Genomic DNA, 24,666 nt, shown 5'->3' on the forward strand with positions numbered 1-24,666 from the left:
AAAGAGGGAGATGCAAAAAATATGAAAGCAATCGAGCGGCGGATCGGATCGGGCTGGTAGGTGTGTTGTAATGTCGGGGAGAGATTATTACCTCAGCCTAGCCTCGACATTGGAGGCGTGTATAGCGTGCAGCTAGGCAACGAATTATATACGACCCATGGAGTATGGGAGAGAGAGAGGACGAATTATGAATATGCAATAATCGCGCGCGCGTGCGGGCAGGCAGTGTCCCAATGTGGGACGGCTGCTTAGATGGTTGGTTTATAGCGCGTCACGTAGTAACTTTTGTTGTCAATCGTCCAATGATGATCCGCCAATGATGAAGCATCATACGCAGCAAGCTATCTGCTACTCAGTAAAATGATAATGGTTTACCAGTAGCGCTGCATCGTTAAACCCTTACCTGGTGTAGTGGTATACAGCCCTGGCACAACCATTCAATAAAAATAAGAGACTACACGAATACCCTGTCCCGTGTAAGGTATAATATTATAAAAAGCACTACTCATTACTGATGCACGTGGTCGCTCGTGTGTTTTTTATCTCCTCAAGCGGCGGCAAGCGAACAGACCGGGCACGAGTAGGTTTAGAGTGGGCAGGACAGGAGGGGCAATTCTGACGAGACGCGCTAGATGGTTGATCGCTCCGTGCGCGCGAGGGGACGGAACGTATACCACGAGATGACATTACCACAAGGCGTTTGAATAATTCCACGAGACCGGCGCAATGCCGGGCTTTGTACGTCGTTAACGGTGGGTGCGGGGCGGAGCTAGACTGAGTGCCCAGAGCCCAGAGTCCCGGCCTGGACTGGAGGGGGTTTCAGCGCGTCCTACTCTCCGTGTTTTATTATTATTTCGTCCCTCTCTGTCTCAGCGTCAACGGCTGGCTCCGGCGGTGGAGGGAAGGTGCCATGCATACGGGTCTCTCGCGGGCCTGTTAAACATCCACAGCCAATTTGACGCGGTAAACCTGAAAGTATATTGGTGGGTTTTTTTTCCTTCGTAGTAAAAGTGCGTGCATCGGGTGCTCATGATTATTCGCAGACAGAGGCCTGTCATAATCACAGGCGGGACTGTATTTTTGGCAACGCTGCAGATGGAGCATCAGCATTTCAAGGAAATACTCAACTTTTTTCCCTTCGGATGCGGATTATCTGTAGTCAGTCCTTTCCATATAGCATGATTGGAAAGTGCGGTACTGCCTACGGGAGTCAGATAGAAAGGTTTCTGTTCTCTGAACATCAGCAAGTTTGGAGGGATTGTGAATTGCAGTGCAACGAACGGGACCTTTGGACGGCCGTTTTACCAGATTGTTGTAATCACCGGCAGAGTGACCCCGGGTCGAGTCTCAAGGCAGAGCTATAGTTTCTTTTCCCCTAATTCTCCGGACTTGCCTGACTTGGCGTTCTCCCATCACCGAGCAGGGCCACAGAGGGGGCCTGAGATACGCGCCCTTGCAACCCACACCCTCCCCGTCAGTGTTGCCTTACACCCTGCTCCCGGCTTCATTATCGCGGTCTGATTGTTTTCCTCACCCCGCCGAGGAAAATGTTTACGAAACTCTAGCTCGCTGAACGTGTTATGAGTTCACCGAGGTCCTGCGTGTGCTTCGATCCTTCCTTGGGACGTTCAGGTTTAATTCCACCGCGCTCGCTTACTCACGACAATCCACTCTGAGTCTTGCAATCAAATTTAAACGCAGCTCTCCGAGGTATAAATAAGAACCCTTGTGATTGGATAGGCGAGCCGAGTTGTGAATCTTAGCGAAACTGTCATTGGCCAGGACGGGAAAGAGTACGCAGCTGAACTTTTCTTGGCGCTCCGGAGACGTAGTCGGCATTGGTCGTCTGATCTTGTAATCCTGCGTCCCGTAGTCGCCTACAGACCGACCCAGCAGAGCGTATAGACACAACAAGTACGATATTGATGTGACCACAGAGAATTGAGCGACCGACACTGCGCTGTATCAAGGCCCGACTGGGATGAAAGTGATCGATAGGGTCTGTTTTTGGTAACAACCAGCAGTTGAAAAGTGGTGACCAGAACAGGTGGAATTGGCAAGGAGTAAAGGAACGTATTGCTGATCCCGACCGCACCTTATCTAAGGCTCATATTGGTTACTGACTGTTCTTGAAGAACTGATTTGAGCGAGAAGTGATCGTATCAAAATTACCAAAAGCTTGGATCTTGTATCAGATTATAGTATACTTCAGATGCAAAGTTCTTATCGAGGTTGTGCTTCGAAGACGTAATTTGTGGACTGGTGTATTTTGGGGGAAAGTTCTTCCATGAGTTCGTCTGAGGAAATCGCAGAAATGAAATCTCGCTACCAGTCCTGGGCCCTCCACAACTACGGAGACAGCGGCAAGACCAAGACGGTGACGCGCCGTAAATACGAGCGCATCGCCGGCTTCCTGCGAGGCAACCCGGCACCGGCCGGAACGGAGAGCACCAAGTTCCGGTTCTGGGTCCGAGCCAAGGGATTCAAACTCGGCTCCCCGGGTAAGAGGCAGAGAGGAGGGCCTAAAGAGGTCCTGTTTGTGCCAGTCAAAACAACGGTAAGTGTTGTGGACTTTTGGACATAATTGTGTGTGGGTATAACTTGACCCGATGTGAAGCTTTCAAAAAGGAAACATATTTTGAACAAAATGTATTTTGGTTTTAAGGCCGCCTAGGCCCTCACAACCATTTTATCATGACGGTTGTATCGCTTCTAAAAGCAAAGACAATATGGCCCTCGTTTTAAACTGAAGGTCACGCGAATGTTCAGAACGAAGTAGGGACACAAACAATGCTTGTATTGTCGACACACTGTACGTCCACATCATAATAATCAGCCAATAGGCGTGCATGGGCCTTACAAAGGACCGTTATCACTGTTGTTTCTTTGCAGATTTACATTAAATCGGATCTATTACGAGGCCTATTTTGGGGGACTTGCTCATTTTGACTGATCACAATTTGTATTCTTTGTCACACAGCCAACGGTCTCATGACAATAAACTGTCGTCGACCATTCCACTTAGTCTCGAGTTCAGAATTATACCCATAATAATGCTCGGTCCTACGTGGCAGTATATATTAAGCGGTGCCATTGTTTGGGTAGATAATTTGTGTATGATTGTCATGGCAACCAATGATTATATATTCACAGCGTCCTTGATCACCTTGACAGTTCGCTCGGCGACCAGACGCTGCTCTTCGGCCTGAACTGCCTTCTTTGATAACTCATGAATATTAATGAATATGCTCAGACATGTGCAGTTTCATCTGTTGCCTTGACAGCTCATGCATATTAACAACCTGCACGCGCATCATGCGTCAGGTCCAGTTTCCGCTGACATTGAGAATCATGCATATTAATAGCTCGCTCAACCGTGAAGATGGGTCATAAATATTGATGATGATGCACGCGCACGCACGCGCGCCTGACGAGCCCGCTCTTTCTTCGAAATTTAGCGCAAGCTTCGCTTTGCACGTGTCGCGGCCGGTGCGTCGAAATGGGTGGCACTTAAAGATAAATACGTGAAGCGTTTAGGCGATTTGGATACATTGCGGGGTGCTTTACTGTAAGCTTAGAATCTTCCGAGCCATGAGCAATGAGCTACTGCACTGGACATAATCAGGGCAGTTTTGAGAATGGTTTTTTTTTTACTAACAAAGTACAATTGCGTGTCTTCGCATCCTTATTTGGCAAACAACCGGTGATAGGGGAAACCTTACCAGGATCTAAATTAAGTCGCCTACAGTCGTCACACAATAACTGCTTCGTGTTTTTTTGCAGGCTGGCGTTAAATTTTCTCGCTAACTTGTTATCTTCATGGATGATCAGCGCCATGTTGTCATTGTCAGACCTCTCATGTCGCAACCCCCACAAACCATGCGAGTTTGACAGAGACAACCTACGGTTTTCTAGCTATTAAAGGCGGGCGCAAAAGGGCCAAGGGGAACCAGGTACCGACCAACATTGGATTGGTATGGCCCTAATAGTCCGAACGGAGAGCACGTACCCCTTGAAAGTGTAAATAACCTGGGGGATCGCGCACCGTCCAGCTAGCACCGTAGAGCGAATTTAATTAATACTGAACGTATCTCTGCTGAGTTCTTCTCTATGCCTTGCAAACTGAATGCTACCGTACTGGCGTACTCCAACCCGGTTGCATGGGTGAACTTACCAGCATAGCTTTACTGAGCAATAATGTGAAAGTATAAACACTTAGCATGAAACAAAGCTATCCAACAAAATGTAAAGACCAAAAGCGACTCAACACGCACTTGCACTTTCATCTGTGCTCGAACCCAGCTACCAACCGTTTAGACTCTGTGTAGACCCAGGCTTGTACTATTAACGACCTCACACAGACGATGCTTACGTACACTACCATCAACTCTTTGCTAGGTATATGCAAATGTTGGGTCATAAAAGCTCTCCCAACTACTTCTGTCTGGTCGCTTCATGTCCGTAAATAGGCCTACCACAAGCTCGTGGTTTAGTTGTTTGAAATTGCATTATCTTTCTTAGTTAGCAAAGGGTAAGGTTAAACAGCTTTTCACGCTAATGGGCTTAAGCTTAATTGAAGTGTGCTTTGATAAGTTCTGTGGGCAAATATTGCATATATTTTTAATTTTTTTTTGGTGAGGCAACATCTGCTGTCAAAAATGACATCATGCGTGACTACATCCTATTGATTCTGAAAATTTTGATAATTATTTTTTTTAGCTAAACCATCGAAGCATAACACACGGGATGGGCGCGTAAAAGTTTATTGGTAAAAAGAAATGCAACCGGACCGGAACGTCGATGCTTTTAAAAACATAATTATTATCGTAAAGGAAACACAAAGCATTGTGGGAACATACAGGCATGAGTCATGCACGTGCATCTCGTGAACTGGCGTTCGGACCCCAGGTCAAATCTAGCCAATGAGAGCTCAACGAAATTTGACGTCATTGGTAAATGTGTAGGTAGCGATCACACATCCATAATGATGACTGCGTCATTCTATGTTTGCAGTAAAATGTTTCTCTTAAAAAACACGGCACGGTAGTAATTAATGTTTCAGTAATGCATTTTGACTGAATAATTATTTTGTCTTCTTCAGACGAGTTAAGATACAACAGCGCCCTCTGTTGGCTGTTAAGGCTTGATACATTTAATGTAAGCACGTAGGCATTGTTTCAAAGTACGCAACTTTATATTTGCAGCACTCGTGTGTGTGCGTGTTTTGGGCTACGTTTTACGGCCCATGCACATGAAAATGTCGCTTATGGTTTTGATATCATGCTTATGCATGGTCTGCAATCTGTAAGTGCCCATAGCTCGTATCGTCACCCTATGATTGCATTCCTCCCAAACAAAACCTCCCTATCCATTTTCCAAACCTCAAAGACCATTTGCTTTGTCCTCTTTATTGTATATAGCTGATGGGACGGTTAAAAAAAACCGTCTCATTCTCCAAAACCGAACTTCCAAAATCCATAACTGCACTTTCCCCAGCTAACGATGCAAACAATCATTCAAACCCAGTCAGTATTTGAATAGGCGCATGTTAAACATCAACCGTCACCACAAACCGTATATAATACGTCATTGGGAAGAGGGGATGGCGGGGGAGGGGGGGGGTTCTAGACGAAGTACATTATTGCACAAGGGGATTTGGCCGTGTTTAGCGAAGGGGGAAACCAGGGTGTTAGCGTGCTGGGCCGAGGCCGGACCGAGCGTGGGACCGCGTTTCGAGAACTCATTACCCCGTCTCCTTGGCTCATCTCCCAGCTGACATCCCCGGCATCGCTTGGCCGGATTATGAAGCCCTTTTTTTTTTCCCGGTGCCATTTTTGGGCTTGCGCGCGGTGAATAGGATGAGCTAACAGACTAAAATGTGGATGCAGACGCGTTTGCTGTTATTGCCAGGGAGGGTTGTGCGATATGGTTGGCGTTATCGTTGCTCGGTTGATGAGTATCGATACAATAGTTTTGCGAGGTGTGGTCTGAACGTGTTTCTGGGATAACTTGCCTCCATTGATACATGATAAAGTCCCAGCCTGGTTAAGTCCTTAACTGACTCTAGAGGGCGGGCTTCCCCCTGCTTAATTATTTTTTATCCTGGAATTGCGTAATCTCTTCACATGTATCTTAACTGATTCTCAGAGTCAGACATTCGAGTTTCGATGCCTCAGTCACTTAATTGTGATGATGCTTTGATATCATTAAACTGAGCTTTTGACAGCCACTGATCCCTCGTTTTGAATGAAACGCAGAAGACGTGGATTTTTCTCATTTGTACCACAACTTGTACATATTTTGGGAACGTCATTTTCTGTGGCCTATAGACGAATCCGGGCACGTGATTGCTGTACACGCATGGGGCCCCCTTCAATGGAGAGACAGTTGTGCAAGCCATGGTACAAAGCAATTGCCTGTGATGTGGAGGATTATCTGAACAATAGCTAGCACAATGCTTTCGCCATTGAAGAGGGCCTTCGTGATAGAACTGATAGCGTGCCCAGATTGTTCTATAACATAACAGTTTAAAGATCGAGAAACATTTAGCAAGTCATTTTTTGGCCCTAGAATAACACGCAACGACACCGTATAGAATAACACGTGCATAATCCAGATGCAGTTGATGCACCGAGTCGCCGCATAATGTTCCAACCCTCATCATCAACCCCACATCAGCCCACCCGCGATCATAATTGAGTTCCCCCCGCCGAGCCATTCCCCTCCGAATATTACCCTCTCCCCGTCCCGTCATCTACTTCACTTTGCTTCCTCGCCATCCATCCATCTTTCTAACTCACAAGAGCAGAGGACGAGAACACGCATGATTATTGACCAGGCAGGGTCGGCTCACTGGGACGGTATACAACCGTCCCAATTTCCCCTCCGCGTTCCGGGCCTGCGGCTCGCCAGTCCTGGCGCCGGCGGCAGCCCATCCCCCCTCCTTCCATCGCAGTCAGACTGGGACCCCAAGGCAGATAAGTGATTACCCTCACCCCGCTTTCCACCTGTCCTATTCCCATCCCCGTGGAGAGTTTCCCTTTGGTCTTGTGAGTGGTTCTTTATTACTCCGGACTATCTATTTCCTGAGTGTACGGGGCTCACGCCACCGCCGTCCCGTCGACCGAGCCCTCCCGCCGGTACACGTCAGGGTCCACAGTCCGCCGGTAACATTGATTCTTCTGTCTTTTAATTTTTTTTCATCGGTCTATTTTATCAATTTGTATGACTTCGCCACTCCTATGCGGAAACTATTACCTTGAATTTCAGATGTGTTGAAATGGTGTTGGAGGCTCGGTCTACTTGCTAGATGCTTAGCAAAAAAAAAAAAAACCAAACAAGCAAATTAACAAACAAACGCAACTTGAATCATACACTTCTTGAAAATAAAATGTGGAATGAAGCCCATTTTCAGGTTTTCATTATGGAATTGTGAATTATGGCTGAAATTTGGACAGATATTTGCTGTCCCATGAACATAAAGACAATGACAGAAGATCATTGGCTGAAATCGAAAAAAAAAAAACACGTGGGAAATGGTGCATTCAGCTCGATTAAAAACAACATCACCACCCGGGTGCACCCATGGGCATAGCATTAACACTATCACCATCATCACCCATTCCAAATCACCCCTCATCATTCGCTTCACCATCACCCGTCACCCTTTCGCATTTCACCGGCATTGTAGGTGAACATGGAAGGAAAAACAGGCAGGACAACCCCCTGCACTCTACCCTTCTACTGCTCCCCAAGGCCACGACCTCTCCCCTTCCGCTCGACTTCCCCTGCCCCCCCCCCGCCTCTCACGCCTTACCCTTGCACTCCGTACCCCCCCCCCCCCCCACCCACCCCATCATACCACCTGCGCGAACCACGACACACCAGAGTCTATCATCCTCAACGGTCCAGCCCTGCCCTGCCCTGCCCCGAATGAATTGGTAATGAGCCCGGATGAATATCAAATGGGATTCGACCTCGGAGCCAGTTTTTCAGCCGACGTAGCGTGAAATTGGGTCTCAAAGTATATATAGACTGTCGATCATATTGCGCATGCGATCTACGTACAAACACCAAGCTGGAAAACAATACAATTTAGAACAATAGCGCCTGCTCTGTACACATAACCAATGAGAACACCTATTAATGTCGGTGTGGGAGTGGGAGTAAACGTTAAAAAGTGGACATGGCTAAGATTAGGTTAAGATCACATTTGCAATTGCATGACCAAAATCTAAGGGCAATTTCGTGTTTCATGTCAAAGACCTTTTATTACTTCTGCTCATGCGCTGTGTAGATTTACGTCCCGATTTTGTACATGTGCAAATTTTATATAACAACGGGCCAACCCTCATCAGAATCTACGAACTCCAATCTTTTTGTCTATTTATACTTTTTTACTTCTCTCAAACCTAATCCCTTCCAAGCGTGCATGTTAATATTAATGTGGTCTACCAGTCCATGGTAAATATTTAGCCAGCGCGCGGGGTTACTAGTAAACACCGAACGAGTGACCGTGCATCCGCGGGCAGGCTCGTGGGAGATTTGGAGCAGAAGGCCGGGCTAAGACCAGTTTACTCTCCCGGTAAATTATCAAGAGCGGGGCATAATTATGTGTTATAGGGCCTATACCCCTACTACTTTGAAATGCAGACATTGCACATGCAGACTGGATGAATAATTTCAAAAGTTTTCAACGTGTCCTCGATTTTCTGGTTTTAATGGCCCCGCACGAGTCCACATACTGTGTAATTGTGACCACTTATATTGTTACAAAAATAGCTTATGTTTTAATAGGACAATTTTGCTACTGCTCGTATAACATCATTACATAAAATCCCTTCTTCAAAACGCAGTAAAACATGATTATATACTTTGTCCTAGTTGTGGTGCCATATTATCTGATAGGTTTATCGTGGTATAAATGTCAAGGAACCAGACTATAAGTACAATTTCTTCTCGGTACTGTAACGTGAGAAGGTTTTGCAACGGTCAGACACGAACCGGTGTTGTATGTATCGCCATTTACACCAAAGATTGTTTGTTCTGTAACACACCCGGCCAGGCCTGATATGATATGCGGTCCAACTACGCTGCCGCTTAGTCGCACCGCAAGTCGATGGTCGGTATATGGAGGGTCGTGGTTACTTAACCCGAAGCGTGAAACAGTGGGGGCGTCTAGGATGTAGACTGAAACGACTAGAAATAGACTAACGACCTATATAGATACTAGGGTATATACCTAAATATTGGCAAAGTTGTTCATGGTAAAAGCGAATGCCAGTTGAAGTAATTTTATGTCAATTTTTTTATAGCGATCACGTTGTTGACGTTTATATGTGAAATGCTGGACTTTTCGGCGCCAATGCCTATGTACATGCAAACATTCTGAGTAGTGAAAGAGTGGGTAATTTTTAAGGAAACATAATTATTGTAACATAACACCTAGTAACGAAATTGGCATACCCATCTGAACAGCGCCCTCAGTGGTCCGGATCCAAGCGAACGCTACACACGCTCAACTCGCTTAAGACTGCAAACATACCTTTTAATTTTAACAGCACTGTTGCTTCGTCACTCGTATGTTCTTAGGATTTGCACCCTATTTTTTTTGCGATATTTTTGCTTTTGTTAATTTAAAAGGATTTTTTGTTGTTGAAACGTTCTTTATGGGTGTGGTACCCCGAAAAAAAATAGATTTTCAAATTAAATTGATTATTTTTCTAGCATTACTTTTGTTATGAGCTTTCCAATGAGACATCGAACAAAAAATCGGCCCACGATAAGTAACCAATTAATTAATTTCAACTTTTTTAATTAGGAGCGTCCCGCCCCTAATTCAGTTCTGAAACCAGTGGGTCCGAGTTACGCATGCGCTTTTGCGACAGTGCAGTTATGAATAATAATCTCAACACCACACATCGCGTAGCTAGAATCGGGTCAGGCGAATACAAAACGCATGATTCCAAAATTAACATATTACCTGGCTACCTCACTAGATATGAATATTTATATCATTTCGCTCAAAACTTTCTGAACTGGAGCGCGCTATTTAAAACCACCTTTTTACAACTGTATAAAGACCTGCAAACAAATGCAAAAAAAAGCAAATGTGTTTGTTTCTGGACATGACATTCCCTTAAAATTCGTTCAGAAAAGAAATTCTAAATTTTGAAAAAAAGCACGTAGGCCTATACCAGCTTTAACCAATGTGCAATCGATCCAGCATTGGGCCCGCACGCCATACCTCCCCGCCTATTCCTAGCTCACTCCATCACGGAACTTGTCCCACGTTCAATCGTCAAGGACCAATAATTGGTGCGCCCTTAACTCCCTCATCATGTATAGGCACAAAAACAAGGCACTTTCTAAATTATGAGGGCCTTAATAGACGGGAATATTACAGCTTTTCTTTTGGGGGCCGAAATGAGCTAATTAGGACAAATTGGTCGCCGTGGCTATTAGTGGTGCACAGTGCATGGAAGACGGTTTTTATTGGGAAGAGGAAGAACGGGCCGAGGGAATATTGATGTGATGTTTTATGCGTCAGTGCGTCCCATTGGGGGGGAGAGTGGGATTGTCGAGTGTGAGCCGCGCTATTCACCTGTTGTATCTTCGTTTTATGGGCTTGATGATGATGATGGGGGATGGGTAGGGGACAGCGCTGATGGGAGTGATGAGAAACGAACCGCTACGGTCTTTTGTTATTGCCTACGCCAAATGCTCCCAGAGTCCTTCATGTCAGTGGCGATGTTCTTTTGTATAATTCTAATTATCTTTCTGGCTCAGCAAGGTTTACTCAAAAGTGCACACGCACAGTAGCTCTGGCAACCCGAAGAAATCTAATGAGAGAAAAAATATTGTATGGAAATTTTCATATTTTGGAGTGGGAGGAAAAACCTCGAAACAATTGGCATCAGTCAAAGACTGGAAACCCAATCCACATGTCGATCTGAATGAGATTCGAGACCGGGACAAAGACGTGGAATCACCGACCCGGCTCCCCATCCATCCCGCTTTCATCATCATTATCAACTTCATCCACATTTTTAATCTCATCTTTTTCGTCTCTTGTGATATGCATTCAACCATGGCTCCGTGAAAATTAATGCACTGACAATTACCTTCTTTAACAGCGGCCTTCGCCGTGGCGCTCATTTATCCGGTATATTGGTGCTCTTTTAAGGAAAAGAAGAAAATGCCCTCGCCCGTCAAGGACAAAGTTCCTTATTGATGGTCGATGAAGGTGGAGAAGGTCGATGTCGGTAGTTGCCTTTTTTCCGCCGGCAAGTGCCCCACTATAGACACCACTATCGCGACCTTAAATGCCAAACATGAACAAGTTATGTCTGTCTTGAGCCGGTATGGCTCGCCAGACTTCTAGTGTTTATCATAAGACAATGAATTAAGGATGTTCCCATTCTCACTTGATGGGGTGCCGGCCCATCGCAAGTTACTCCCTTGCTAATGCCGGTACCCATTTTGTACACCTATAAGAGTCAAGTAGGTGTAAAGTGGCTTGCCAGAGGACACAATGGTACAATCTAAAAACTGTGTTTAAACACAATTTTACTATCACTTTATAAACATGTTTAGAAGCCAAACATTTTGTTCAATTCCTAAACGTCACTGTTCAATTGCTAAACACTATCCCTCCTCACTCTAAACATGTTTAGTATTTAAACATGTTTACAAACTGATAGCAAGAAAGTGTTTACAAAAGTGTTTAATTGCTAAAGACAGTTTTTGCAGTGTATAGCCCGTAGCTGGAATCGAACCCAAGACCACCCTATAGGTCACAATCCATGACTTCTAGGCCACACTCCCTAATCCACAGAACCACCTTTGTAATATCACCAAGCAAAGATCACCGGTTCGATGTCGTGTTTGACCTCTCGTATACCGGCCGGCGACCCGGTGTCGTTGTTTGGATGACCGGCCCGTTGCAGGTGTTTTTGTCGCAACCGTGGGTCCAATATTATCATCGCTATCGTTTCCGAGGTCAAGTCTGCCAGTCACACGCTGTACCTAACCACTACTTCTAATAATTACAATGTACATTAAATATCCCATCCCAACACTTTACATGAACGATATTGAGGCTTGACATTTTTCCCACACAAAAAAAGTGCAACCAAGTTTTTGTCTTGTCAAAAAGGAATGATTTATTTGGATGCCTTATGCCGCCTGTCCGCGGCCTCATTAATTGATTACAAAGAATTGTTTTGTCCCAAGCGAGTAGGCTGGAAATAAACACAGCCTGTATTTTGTGGGACTGCAACTGTTCGCTTCCAACAAAAGGACCATCAGCCCATGAAGTGGCGGGAGAGGTGAGCTTGCCGTTGCCTAGCAACGGGATGCCTCTCGTGTGGCGCGCCACTCCACGACACCACAAAAGCACCGGGGCACAATGATATCGTTATGGGAGAGGTGCCCGCCATTGCGGGCTAAATTTGGAAAGGAGATCAAAGTAGACTCTGCTCAAGTCGTCTTCCACGTACTATAATTACCTAACATCGCCACAGAATTATACCATTGTAAAACTGCCACATAATACAAAACGGGGCACATTTCAAATTACACGTATACCTAGTGACTGGCAAAGTCACCATAATCATCTCGAAAATCACCCATCGGTCGATTACAAAGGTTCAGTGACTTTAGCATTATCAACCAAAGAAACCATGGAAACAATATGTACACCTTTTGGGAAAAAAAGATTAATAAATAAAAGCCTTTTATGGAAATTTGATACAATCTAACATTGTAGACATGTGCACTAGGCCATACTGTTTGGGTTTGGGCTTGGTCAATCAATGAACAAGATGCGTTTCGGGTATATTTGAGAAAAAAAAACACATCTCGTCCCATGAAATTTATTTTTATCTTCTGTAGGCCCAACTTTTTTCCGTGGACCAAAATATGATCGGGTGTTGTTTAATATACAGGGACACCATTGTCTGTCACTACCCCAGGCCCATCATGCATGTAGCCATCCACATCGATTTAAAATAACAAAAAAAAAACTCTCATTTTATACAACACTCCAATCATGACACAGGGCCCATAATCAAGGTTTTATTTGATGTCCTTTCTCTCCGTTTTTTTTCTTTGCAATTTTTTTGGCTGGGGAACAACAGAGTAGCTGACAAGCCAAGCTGCGTGCGGGATACCGTCAAATTAGGCAAGAGCCCCCGGTAGCGTTGGCAACGGGAGAGGCAACAATCAACTCCATACTGCAGCATCGGGCTTTTATTTATCGCATCGTTTCCACCCGAACGAACCTTTTGTGGTGGGCATTATTTTTTTTTAGTTCCGTGACTGGCGCGTGTGGGGGTAATCATTCGCCTCTGTAGCGCGGCCGGGGATTGGGGGACGGAGACGGGTTGTCATGGCGGTGAGATTCTGGCGATGTGGACGGGAAAGATCGCTGAAAGGAAGGGTTTGTCCCCCGTAAAATGATACTTAAATTTGGAGCAGGCAAAATACTTGATATTGAAAATTTGTGATTTCAAGGGAGCGGACTCACCATTCAATCCCGCGCACTTTGACGTTACAATCGTAATCAAACAAATTACATTGAAGGGTTTTATCTTAAAAAAAAAAATAAGCTGCTCCTTTTGAAAATAATGAGCTACCATTGGCTTAAAAAAAGACGATATTCTACCCAATAGAAAATGAAATGTTATATTGAGTCCACAAAGTGACCTTGAAGAGTCGTTACACATGCCACTAATCGGCAATAATGAACGTCCATGGCGACGGCATGAACTTGGCAGGACAACAATTACAAAACCAAGACCAAAATTGGGATTGCAGTGAGCCTATGCAGCGCCCTCTTGCGGTAACTGTCAATCATTGATTTCCCGCTGCGATATTGTGACGGGTCTCATCGCCGGATACCCGACTTAAACATTGCATCCTTAGCAATACTTTATTAAGTCTGAACACGGTCTCAAAAATCTTTCAGAGCGGATATAGAGCTCTCTCGGCGTATTAAGAAAATGAGATCTTCCAGCGCGTCGTCATTGGCCGATTGACATATCGACGTTTCCGGTCGATTGGGGGCGCTGTCCAATTAAACTTCATTCAAGCACCAGTAATTTGGAATAAATTTGCCAGGTCAAAACAATGTGTTGCTTTTTTCACATCTTATATTTTGATTCGTAAATGGTTTATCTAACAAGTCAAATAACTTTTAAAAATTAACCCACTTGAGCTTGAACCTCAGGAGGGCGTCCTCACAAATGGCAACAAAATGGTACCAAAATGTGGCCAGTTAGAAAGTTCATGGTTCGCTTAATGAGCTCTTCATCTGCAAACACAAAACGAGACAACCCCTTTAAACATTTTCCCTTCTTAACTGCATGCATTATTAACCTCTAATGGGACAATTCAGACAGGATGTTAGCCATTATTAAAGATTTCCTTTCTACCTGACAGTAACTTCAGCCGTAGCAATAGTTTGGAGTAACACTCTTCACACACGACAGATATAATCCTACGTTTGGCTTGTTTGCAGGACTCGGAGGGGACCATCGTGGACCGTGGCTTCAAGCGAGTAGCGGTGGTTGAGGACTTCTTTGATATCATTCACGATGTGCACGTGGGTACGGACGGACGGAGCGGGAAGCACGCCGGCCAGAAGCGAACCTATCGGGCGGTGAGTAGCAAAATTTTGTTCATTTTATGCGCCTATCAATTGTTTTCCCACCCCTCCTCCCTTACTGGCTGCCCCACCCAAGACGTGGTGATTGTCACTTTTGAAGTGACATAATCCCCACCCCTCGGGCAAAATTTAAGTGACAATCCCCAACCATGCCCCGACAAACATACGTGGGGCCCACTTATGATTATCTTTCCATGTAGCACGCCAATGGTATCGGTAACAATGTAATTTCAGTGACCAAAATTCCCACCCTGGGGCATGAAAAACGTGATCAAATCCCGACATCGCACCTGGGGCAGCGCGGGGTGGGTGGGGGGGGGGAGGCGCGCGTGCGATTTTTACAAGTTGTTACCCGGTTGATAATCAAATTTGTTTATCTGAGCTGGATGGGCAATCTCCATAATTATTTGACTGGTGTTACCTGTCTATTATTAATCTCAATTTTTGTGGGAAACAACTCGTGACTTTAGGGTGCAGGGTTCGATTCAAGTAACTGGCGCCCTACTTCATGTCCGTGAGTAGCGGCCTAGGCTTGAACTGCACTTGCCTCTCTCTAGCTCTACCAAAGAATTAATGGTTACCGACATTAGAAGGAGTGTAACCTGCTACGGACTGGCAACCCATCCAGGGGGAATCGGGAAAAAATCACTGTCATTTCAAATCAAGGAAACCATGAATAAACACCAGCTTGGTATGCGATACGAAACACGGAACAAATTAAACTGCTACTTATGTTTACCACCGGCTGGAATTGTTGCCAACTCTGCCTGAGTCAGTCGGCCCGGTTGATCCAGACCAAGATGGAGAGTGGAAATGAAGATCGCCTCGGGCCGAGTCTTCTGGGAGACAGTTATTACAACAATCTGGACGACAGTGACTGATGTCATCGCTTCCGAGAGCCAGCTGAAGAAGACGCCCTTCTTTGACGGGGAGTTTGCACCCTAGAGTAAACCGCCAAAGGTTGGGTCTACACCGGGATCCAGTGCGGATATAACTTCAAGCAGGGATGGTTAATCCCCGTGTTCGCCGGTCAATTAGTCCCGTCATCGATCAGTGGAGATGACACCAGTGGTTCGCATCAACTGCAAATTGACTCTTAAAGAAACGAGAAGTCAGATAAGGATGGCAGACCGGTGACCTATGACCTCATGTGTGTGAAGACAAACAACGCCCTCCTCAAAGCTTCTGAAATTGCATGCCGTGCAATCGATTATGCCTTTCCGGTAGTCTGAGCTGATTGGCCAGTAAGTTTGAAGTGGAACACAAACTGCGTTCAGTGTAGGCCTATAGTATCTTGAAACAGTAACTGACTGGCTGTGGGAGTAATCAACATCGAAACACCCATATACCGAAGACACACCACAAAAATTACAATGCAAAAAATGGTTCTAAGGTAAATGAGACACAAAGGTACATCTCCTGGGTACCATTACGGATTCTTAAAATCTTCCTTGTTGTTGGTCTCGGTTTCAGATTGCGGAGACGTACGCCTTCCTGCCCCGCGAGGCCGTCACACGCTTCCTCATGAACTGCAACGAGTGCCAGAAGCGCATGCACCTCTCGCCCAATCTCGCCGAGCCTCGCGAGAACGGTGACGTCACGGAGGAAGCCAACGGCAAGAGTTGCAGCAGCAGCAACAGCAACAACAACAGCAGTGGCGGCGGGGCGGCGGGGGATACGAACATGGACTACAGCCTGCCGATTACCACCACGTACTTGAACCAGTTACGGAACATGAGATTGGCTAACAACAACAATAACAGCAACGAGGTAAGACATTTTGCCTTCCGAGTTCTGGGTGAATCAAAAGTTTTCAAGAAAAATCCGATACCAGTTTAGCAGGGCTGGTAACGACCTTTCACGTGATTTATATCAGGCAAATGTAGGCCTATCGTGCATGAGCAGAATGAAGAACAAAACGTCATTAGAAAAGTATTTAAGCTCTTCCAATATTGCTTCCTCAAGTTGACAGACACTTATTTTATCGGTCGTGCAGACCCGAAAGTAGAAAGACTAGAAATTCACTCAAGGACCGTTTCTGAATCCTTGGCTACGGCTACGGCACTGTCTTTGCCCCGTGAGCCATTCTGAAGACATCAGCTGAGCCAGAGTCAAGCCGAGGTTTCGCGAATGTCGATGAACCCATTACTTCAATATGTGGATCCGTATATAATTTCGTTGACGTCACTCCCACTGTTATTTTACGATCTTACCAAACCAGACATTCTCGTAAATGATTAAAGTTGTTTAGCCTGCAGCGCTTTGACATCGCCTTTTCTTCTGGGAACCAGACCAATATGGTCCCGGAGCGATAAATATCAGCCGAAATAGCAGTATTAGTCAGTGCTTTGGCTGTTAGTCGGTTCGTGGGAATTTGCGTAGGGAGTTGTGGGAAGAAGGGATTGGGAATATAGGCTAAAATAAATATAAAATACAGGAAATGCGGGGAAATATTCGAGGAACCACCTTGTGACGTCAACGTTTAGCGCGCATTTTGCATAGTATCAGTTCAAGCGCTCTGCCTCGCACCTCCTGAGGATTCGCTGGTTTTCATGTGCGGGGAATGGTTTTCTGATACGCAGAGCGCCTGGAAAAGAGGTCGAAATTAAGTGATTGACACTGAGGTCAAGTTGACTGCCGGTGCTTGATGGTTATTGGCACGCACACAAGATGTGGTCATATCGTAGTGTGTCAAAATCCGTTGTTAAAGTCAGGACTTAAACGACCTGGACAGCTACTGGAGAAAACTGTGATTGACAAGTTTGCCTGGAGCATAAAAGGGATACCTCTTGGGCCGACACTGTAAGAGACGGCTGACAGCGCTGCTGAAGTGTCTAGCTAGCTCGACGCCATGGATTGTAATTGTTGCTGTTTTGACTGACAAATTAGATTATTGACAAAGGAAGTTGAACATTCAACAATGACCTAACGAACCATGAACTCTCTGTTCTGATCTGACATACTTTTCCGAATTCCCCATTTCGATTATGGATAAGATCTTCAGTTCGCAGACTGAACATCTTTTAGTTTGGTCTTCAAGTTCCTTACAGTGAACTTACAGAACAAAGATTTTTTTTAAACTGTAAATGATTTTTAAAAGGCCGTAAGACAAAAAAATGAAGATTCTTTTATTTGAAATGATACCCTCATTTTTAATTTCCAACCGCGAAGGCGTACATCGCAAAATCGATTTTTATTTTTCTTCTTGCAAGAGCGCTCCTTTAAACTCCTCATATTAAAGTCCCCTGAAGAACTCAGTCATACATTTCCCGTGAAGAGGGCTTTCATCGTCAACAAAGTATCCCAACCGCGCTACACCGTTGTGATTATGATGTAGCGGAGGTTTTTATCTAATATTGTCCCGTCGGCTTTTGTTCGGCCAGCGGTGATGATGCGATGGCCGGGCGTCGTGCAGACGCAAAGAAGGTCGCGCGCGCGAGGGAAAAGCTGGGCAAGGGGCACATGTAGACAACGGGCCTGTTTGAATAGATACCTAACCACTTGAGATATATCTCTCTGCTCAGGGTCCGATCAGCAAAATGACGAAGATACGAAGGAGAGAGGGAGAGCGGGGACCTCTTAACTCAAGGCCGAGTGCTGCCTATGCCTCCAACCTCTCATTGTGTGGGGGAGATTTTAAGGGTCCTCCGATTGACGGAGAAATTGGCGCGATGGCGAAATCAGATTAGTGATTTGAGTGGGGGCTGGGGAGAGGAGAAGGCGGTGCGATGAACATTCTGAATTGATTTGGAAACATATACAAGGCATCTTGTCAGGAAAATTATGAAAGTCTTGAGATTTGATCATACGACGTCTAGCTTTGTGCAGAGTAGCATCTGCGGAAGTGGGTTTATGGTTGCGAAAAGTGTTGGGCAGAGTCGAAACAAATGACTTCATTTCGTATAGGCCTACAGATAAATCTAAAATAACATGAATACATTGACCTAAATAAAATAGTTTATTAGTTGTCCTTTGAACCTACGTATTTTTGCACTTGCGTCCATCTTGGGATCGATGTTAATTTCCAGCTGAGATCGTTGGGCGCTGTAGTTTTGGCAATCACACAATCTGCTCAGCAGAATGACTGCCGAAATCGACTTTCTGGTTGGTCGTTTGCAACTGATATTGAAAATTGTAATGATGGAGGGCGTCTGGTACTGACATGATAGAGGGCGCGCTTAACAAGCTCGCAATAGAGGGCGCCTGTCATGATAGCTGTATCTAATCGTGCTGAGCAATATATGCATAGTGCAGATGTTTTGAAACAAACGCTTTCTAAACTTTAGATATACGGTAAACTTTCCTTGCCATTAGTCAAAGTAGCACTTCCTTTACAGAACAAAACTTTGTCAACTTCCTGTGCTATTATGTTCGTCTTTTCTGTCCCCCCCCCCCCCGAAAACAGAGCCCTACAAGGGCTTATGCAAATCCGCCTTGACCCAAACGATTCCAAGCAAGACGCGTAAGTTCCTATTCGGCCTAGCTAGCCTACACGATTCTTTTCTTCGACACGGCTGAAGTAACTTCAGAAATCTGTCGCTGGAACAATTTTTGCAGTGTGAACTTGGGTTTCACGAAACCAAACTTGTCAGACCAAATTTAAGCAAATGAGAGATTTTGTCTCAAACGCTTGTTAAAACTCAATTTCTCGTCAACATTGAGACGCACCAACAAGGCAATCAATTTAGTGATTCAATTCGCAACTCATCAGGCAATCGCAGAAGAGCTGACAGTGTCCCTGCGTTCAGTATACAGTATCACTACAAGTATACATGCATGATCGGACTGGGAAGTTGAGACGGGTCGTAAAAACGGGTAACCTGTTTGGCGCCCTCAAGAGGCGCAACTGTCTTTTTTCCCCAAAGTTGAAAAAAAAATCTTGAAATGGGTTCTGGATTCGATTTGCAAGGAATCGTAATTGGCCTCTATTTACTTCACATGGCAGTGTCGGACCCAATTAAAATCACGATTACTTCGAATAGTGCGATACCCATCGACAACTCCAGACTCCAGATTGGTACCGTCTGCGCGTGTCAATGTTTGGTATCATTCCATACCCGAGTATCGATTCCCAAGGGTGTTGAGTTTCGTCTCCTGGAGTCAGCAACTATTCCCTCGGGATTTTCACCCCCGTCGTTCACCGGGTTGGGGGCTGCTAATCCGTGGGGCTCCCCTCCCCTCCTTCCCCCATCAATCGGGACTTGGATTTCCGCTGCTGATCACCTATGGCATTTCACTTCCTTCCATATTTTGCAGATATCGCCCTCACCCTTTATTTAGCGCAGGCCAGAAACGTGGCAAAACATCTCCACATTTTCTCGTAAACAGTAAACATCTGGCCCCATAAGCCGCACGTCAAATAAATTTCGAACCGCCCATTTGCTGCTCTTATTAGAACCATTCAGCAGACTTGAAATGATGGCTGGCTTTGAAGAATTCCTTTACAAAAAAAAATACTATTTTTGGATATTTCTCGTTTACGAGATGCAAAGGAGTTTTGGTGCATGCTTTCACAAAAGAATGAGGCACACGACTGTAGAACAGTGTTCTCTAATGTAATTTGCTGTTAAAAATATCGACAAACTCATGACAGAAACACCGAAGGTTTTTTTTTCTCCTCGCTGTTCTAAAACGACAGCTTTTTAACTCAACTGTAAGTCCCCGGTTTTTTTTATCAGTTTGTATGATTTATTATCGGGCCGATAATTTTGACAGTCGGTGATAAGACTGGCACCAAAGGTATCGCATACTTTCCGATCTGCTTTTCCGCAATTTTTTTTTTCCAACCCAATAATTTGATTAGACCGCGTTCAGATCTGAGATGTTTGAAGCCTATACTTCGGTGCCGAAGTAGAGGTCTGGAGAGACGAGACCTTTAAGTTATATTTGGTGAAATGTCTGACGTCATGCTTGCTTGAACGAGGCTAAAAGTTGTTTTGGGGGGACGATAAAGAAACAAAGAAATTCGGTTGGTAGGTATAGCTCAGTCTGATGTATTCTGTCTTGGATTCAATTGATGGCGCGTTCATTATTTTATTTTTAAACCGCGCAGTGCACGATGGGAAACAACATGGCGCCGCAAGTTTCGTGTTCGTGGGGAAAGGAACTTGGCTCTCCACAGAGGGTCAGGCATTTGAGGTATACATGAATGAACTCAAGGAGTCAAATTGGGGAGCTTGACCTCTTGAAAAAATTCTTCTTGTGTACACTCAACCCACGATTTCATTTAGCTTTATAAAAGTTTGTTTCGCGGGTGTGTAACTTCACAAATCTCTAAGAATGCCAAATGTGGCAATAACTCTCCGTTGTATTATGATAACATGAATATATTGTATCATTTTCTCTGTATATCATTTCACTCGATTTCGGTGTTGTCTATCAAAGTGTGACCGTTTCAAAGTCCATGCAGGTAAAGTGTTCTATAAATAAACATTTCTATTTCCCCCTGTGTTTCATGACGATAAGGTTCAACGAATGGATTATTGTGACAACAATATGTCACCGATATCAGAGATGTTATCGGAGTTTTTGAAGGCCGTCAATCACGGTGTTTCCCCTGGGCGAACTCTCGCTCCCCTCGGGGCGATCTCGCAAATCAGAACCACTCCGCCAAGGAACTTGGGCAAATCTAACCAAAACGTCGAGCTCGAAAGAGAGAAAAAGAAGAAAAAAAATCACGGAATGAGAGAAAGAAGGGAGAAGAGAAATAAAAGAAATACGGTGAGTTTCTGGAACGAATTTTCGATAATTTTCTCGGTGTATTTGTCAGCAAATGAGATTAGCGGAGTTTAAGGGCGGGCCGCGTTGGGTCATACTGCCTGAGGGTTCAGCGAGGCACTGGGGACGGGCGTGGGGGATCGAGCGCCCCCTGCGCTGAAGTGTCTTCACCGGGTAACCTTTCTCGACTAGGAGTGAGATCTAGCGCTTGAGCTCGGTTGTGATAACGGCTCTGCGCGCTGACTAGGCCCTAGCCCTCGGAGGAACAGACCAGAACTTTCTATCGGGGTCTGCAAGAGGTCGCGGCTAATGCGAGCCAGGCCCTGCGCTGCGGTGTTCCCTTTACCCGAAACACAACAACGGAGGTTGCGAATTTACCGGAGCTATTCCATCTGCAAACAAGTTTGATATGCACTTTTATATTTCCAAGTAGAACTTCTGGTCATGGAGTTGTAAACTGTAGTATCAGCATCAGTCTTCTCTGCAAAACGACTGACAGGTGTAACATGGAATTACGTAGCCTATAATGCTCAGTTTGAATTTGCATTTTAAGAATATTTGGAAGCAGTTTTTCAGTAAAGTCTTTCATGTGAGTCGCTCATAATAGCACACATCCTTACTGGTAAAATTAACTTGACTTATAACAAAAATAACCATTCGTGCCCGTGGCATTTTCACGCACAGCGGAAGATTTTGTTTTTTTCTTTGTTTTTTGTTTTTTTTTACGAATAATGATCAATGCATCGTGGCAAGGACAAGGCTGTGTGCGATCTATACGGCGGGGGCGTCCTTTAAAATTCACGGTCACTTTCCTCGTGTCGCCCGTCACATCCTCGAACAAATTGCGATCGAAAGCAACGGTTGAACGTGGTACGACTGACTTTCATCGAACGCACGCTAGTCGACGATAACCAGGCAACCGAGAGGTTGTTGCATCGCTGGTTATCAGTAGCCTCACGTATATATCGCAAATCACAATGTACAGCTAGCAGGGAGGCAGGAGCGGGATGTCTCGTGGTGATCTTTTTTGTCTGTGGTTCGACTGTATTGGCTTTTTATGCATTGTCCGATTCTCAATAGATAACGCTAAAAGCGATGATCGATTCTTTATATTTCGATATCGATAACAGATAAAATAATAGCTGGACTAGTGACGGACACTTATGAACAGTAGGCCGATAACTGAACGTGATTTCGAAACTGAGTTTAACATTTTCGATTTTCGTTTCGAACCCTTTTCGTTCGATTCTGAGATATCGTTCAGGCATTGCAAACCATCCTTGAACTGAAAGGGATAATCGATTCCTTATAAATCAATATCGATTCCGGATGTTCAGGATAATTTGTCAAGGTTGAGATAACTGACATGATTGTCGGAAACTGAGCAGTTCGACATTTTCGATTCCTCCTTTCTCCTCACCCATAACCTTTTCCGAATTCCCCTGCATAATACACCTGTCACACCAAGCGTCTGCCTAGCGCTGTTCTCCATCTGTTTCCACCCAACCCTCCCCCCAAATAAACCATCACTGGATGCCACCTACTCCCCGGCCCCGATGATATCTCCGCACGCTCCGTAGACATCAATCAATGTCTCTTGTCAGTGAATCATCGTGGGCCCGGCCCACAGGCTTCTCAGGGGTGCCTCCCAATTCCTGAGATTGTCTTGAGACTTATGTCAGGGGTCCGAATTGTCTTTGTGTGATCAAGTCAGCGGCTTTCTTTTGAAAACTGCCCATTTTACTCAACTTTACCTACCAACAATCTCTTTAAAAATGTGCAGTTTGCCGATTTCATCTGTTCTCATTTTGACTGGTCTCCGCATTGTCTCGGTGAGATAAAGCTTTTCTTTAAAAGATTTCTTGCTTTACTTAACTTTACTTACCAAGAATCCTGACGAGTTCTACCTGCTCCCAGTGAGAGTTTCTTTCTCAGATCGATTGCCTTTTCAGGAGCCAAGGGACTTTTAGTTGCCTCGGAGACTGATGATGGAATTTTCAAGAGTGCTCTCATTATCTGCAGAGTTTCAAAGACGAGATGAAGATTGAGCCATTTTGAAGAGTTCTTGTTTTCAAAACAAGAATACAAGTTTGTAGTCATGTTCGACACAATTTTGGATGAGAATTTTTTGTCGTTACCATGGCAACGGATGTCTTAGTTAACGCGACCCCATGAGAGGAACCTTGCTTCTTTGTTTAATTTAATTTAGTCCATACGAATTGGAACCACTTTTTAGCCCATTTTAGATAGAAGAATAGCGGTTCCTTGATCCTGTATCATATGAACAGTTGGAGAGAAGAGGAGCTCAGAAACAGCACGGATGAAATGTCTTTGAGGGATGTTGGAGACAAAATCACTCTCCCTCCTCTTACCGAATGTGTTCTTTCTCAGATCGTTCAATCCCTTCATCCGTGACCATTATGTGACCATCATCTCTCTTTGCCTGTCACGCGAGGGCGCTGTTTTCCTTTTCCACTCGCACAGATTCCACATAATACAGTACACACATTAATGATTATGTATGGAGGACCCTTAGTGGTATATCAACATTACAGAGGAAGAGGTTGTGACAAAAGTAGGAGTAAATGAAACACCGTTTATTTGCACCTTCAGTTAGGAAAAGGGGGCAGAGTTGACAAAGAAGGGGTTCATTTCTCTCTCTGTCTAAGGCCGCAGGGGATCGAACCGCTGACACACGACTTCCGTCATCGGGACTCGAGGCATCAATGGCCCGGTCTGTTCGTGGGGGCGACAGGCGGAACTTGGGGACCCAAATCCGGAGGGGGACTTAAAGTGGAAATAAAGCTATGATTAAGATTCTGATTTTGGTGTATTTTTGGTTTGATTATCCCGGAGTCCTTGGGGATGATGCACGACTTCCTGCCGATTCTAGCGACGGTGGAAACCAACGAGCGACCTCGCCCAGGGGGCCAGGGAAGAACCTCGGTGTCGACTCTGTTTATCGGTTGGGGACAGAATTTCGGATAACAGGACGAAAACTGTATAATTTCGACTTTGAATTATCCTCCCCCTCCTCTCATATCAAAGGAGATTTACTCCTTCCTTAAAGTACGTCCACCGTTCCTTCATATCGACATGCGTTCTTGCAAGACGGCTTCGTACAAATCAAAGTTGTGGCTAAGTTGTCCGGCATTTGCATTTAGGCCAATGTTTCTCCAAGCATTTTCCCGTCATTAAAACGATGACGGGGTTCCAGACAAAACAGTTTGCATTTCAGCATATGTAGATACTTTTTAATGTCGATAGGAGTAGGTTGGTGC

At 45.0% G+C, this 24,666-nt stretch overlaps 1 protein-coding gene across 1 annotated transcript; it reads left to right on the forward strand.

Moving 5' to 3' along the window:
• Nucleotides 1-2,314: 2,314 nt before the first annotated feature.
• LOC119728122 (nucleolar protein 4-like) lies at nt 2,315-24,373 on the forward strand. The gene is made up of 4 exons (XM_038200198.1): nt 2,315-2,557; nt 14,522-14,662; nt 16,142-16,438; nt 24,242-24,373. The coding sequence occupies exons 1-4, from the start codon at nt 2,315-2,317 to the stop codon at nt 24,371-24,373; spliced, it is 813 nt and encodes a 270-aa protein (XP_038056126.1).
• The last annotated feature ends 293 nt before the right edge of the window (nt 24,374-24,666 follow it).

The sequence above is a fragment of the Patiria miniata genome, unplaced genomic scaffold (assembly GCF_015706575.1).
Source record: "Patiria miniata isolate m_02_andy unplaced genomic scaffold, ASM1570657v1 HiC_scaffold_20, whole genome shotgun sequence".
NCBI lineage: Eukaryota > Metazoa > Echinodermata > Asteroidea > Valvatida > Asterinidae > Patiria > Patiria miniata.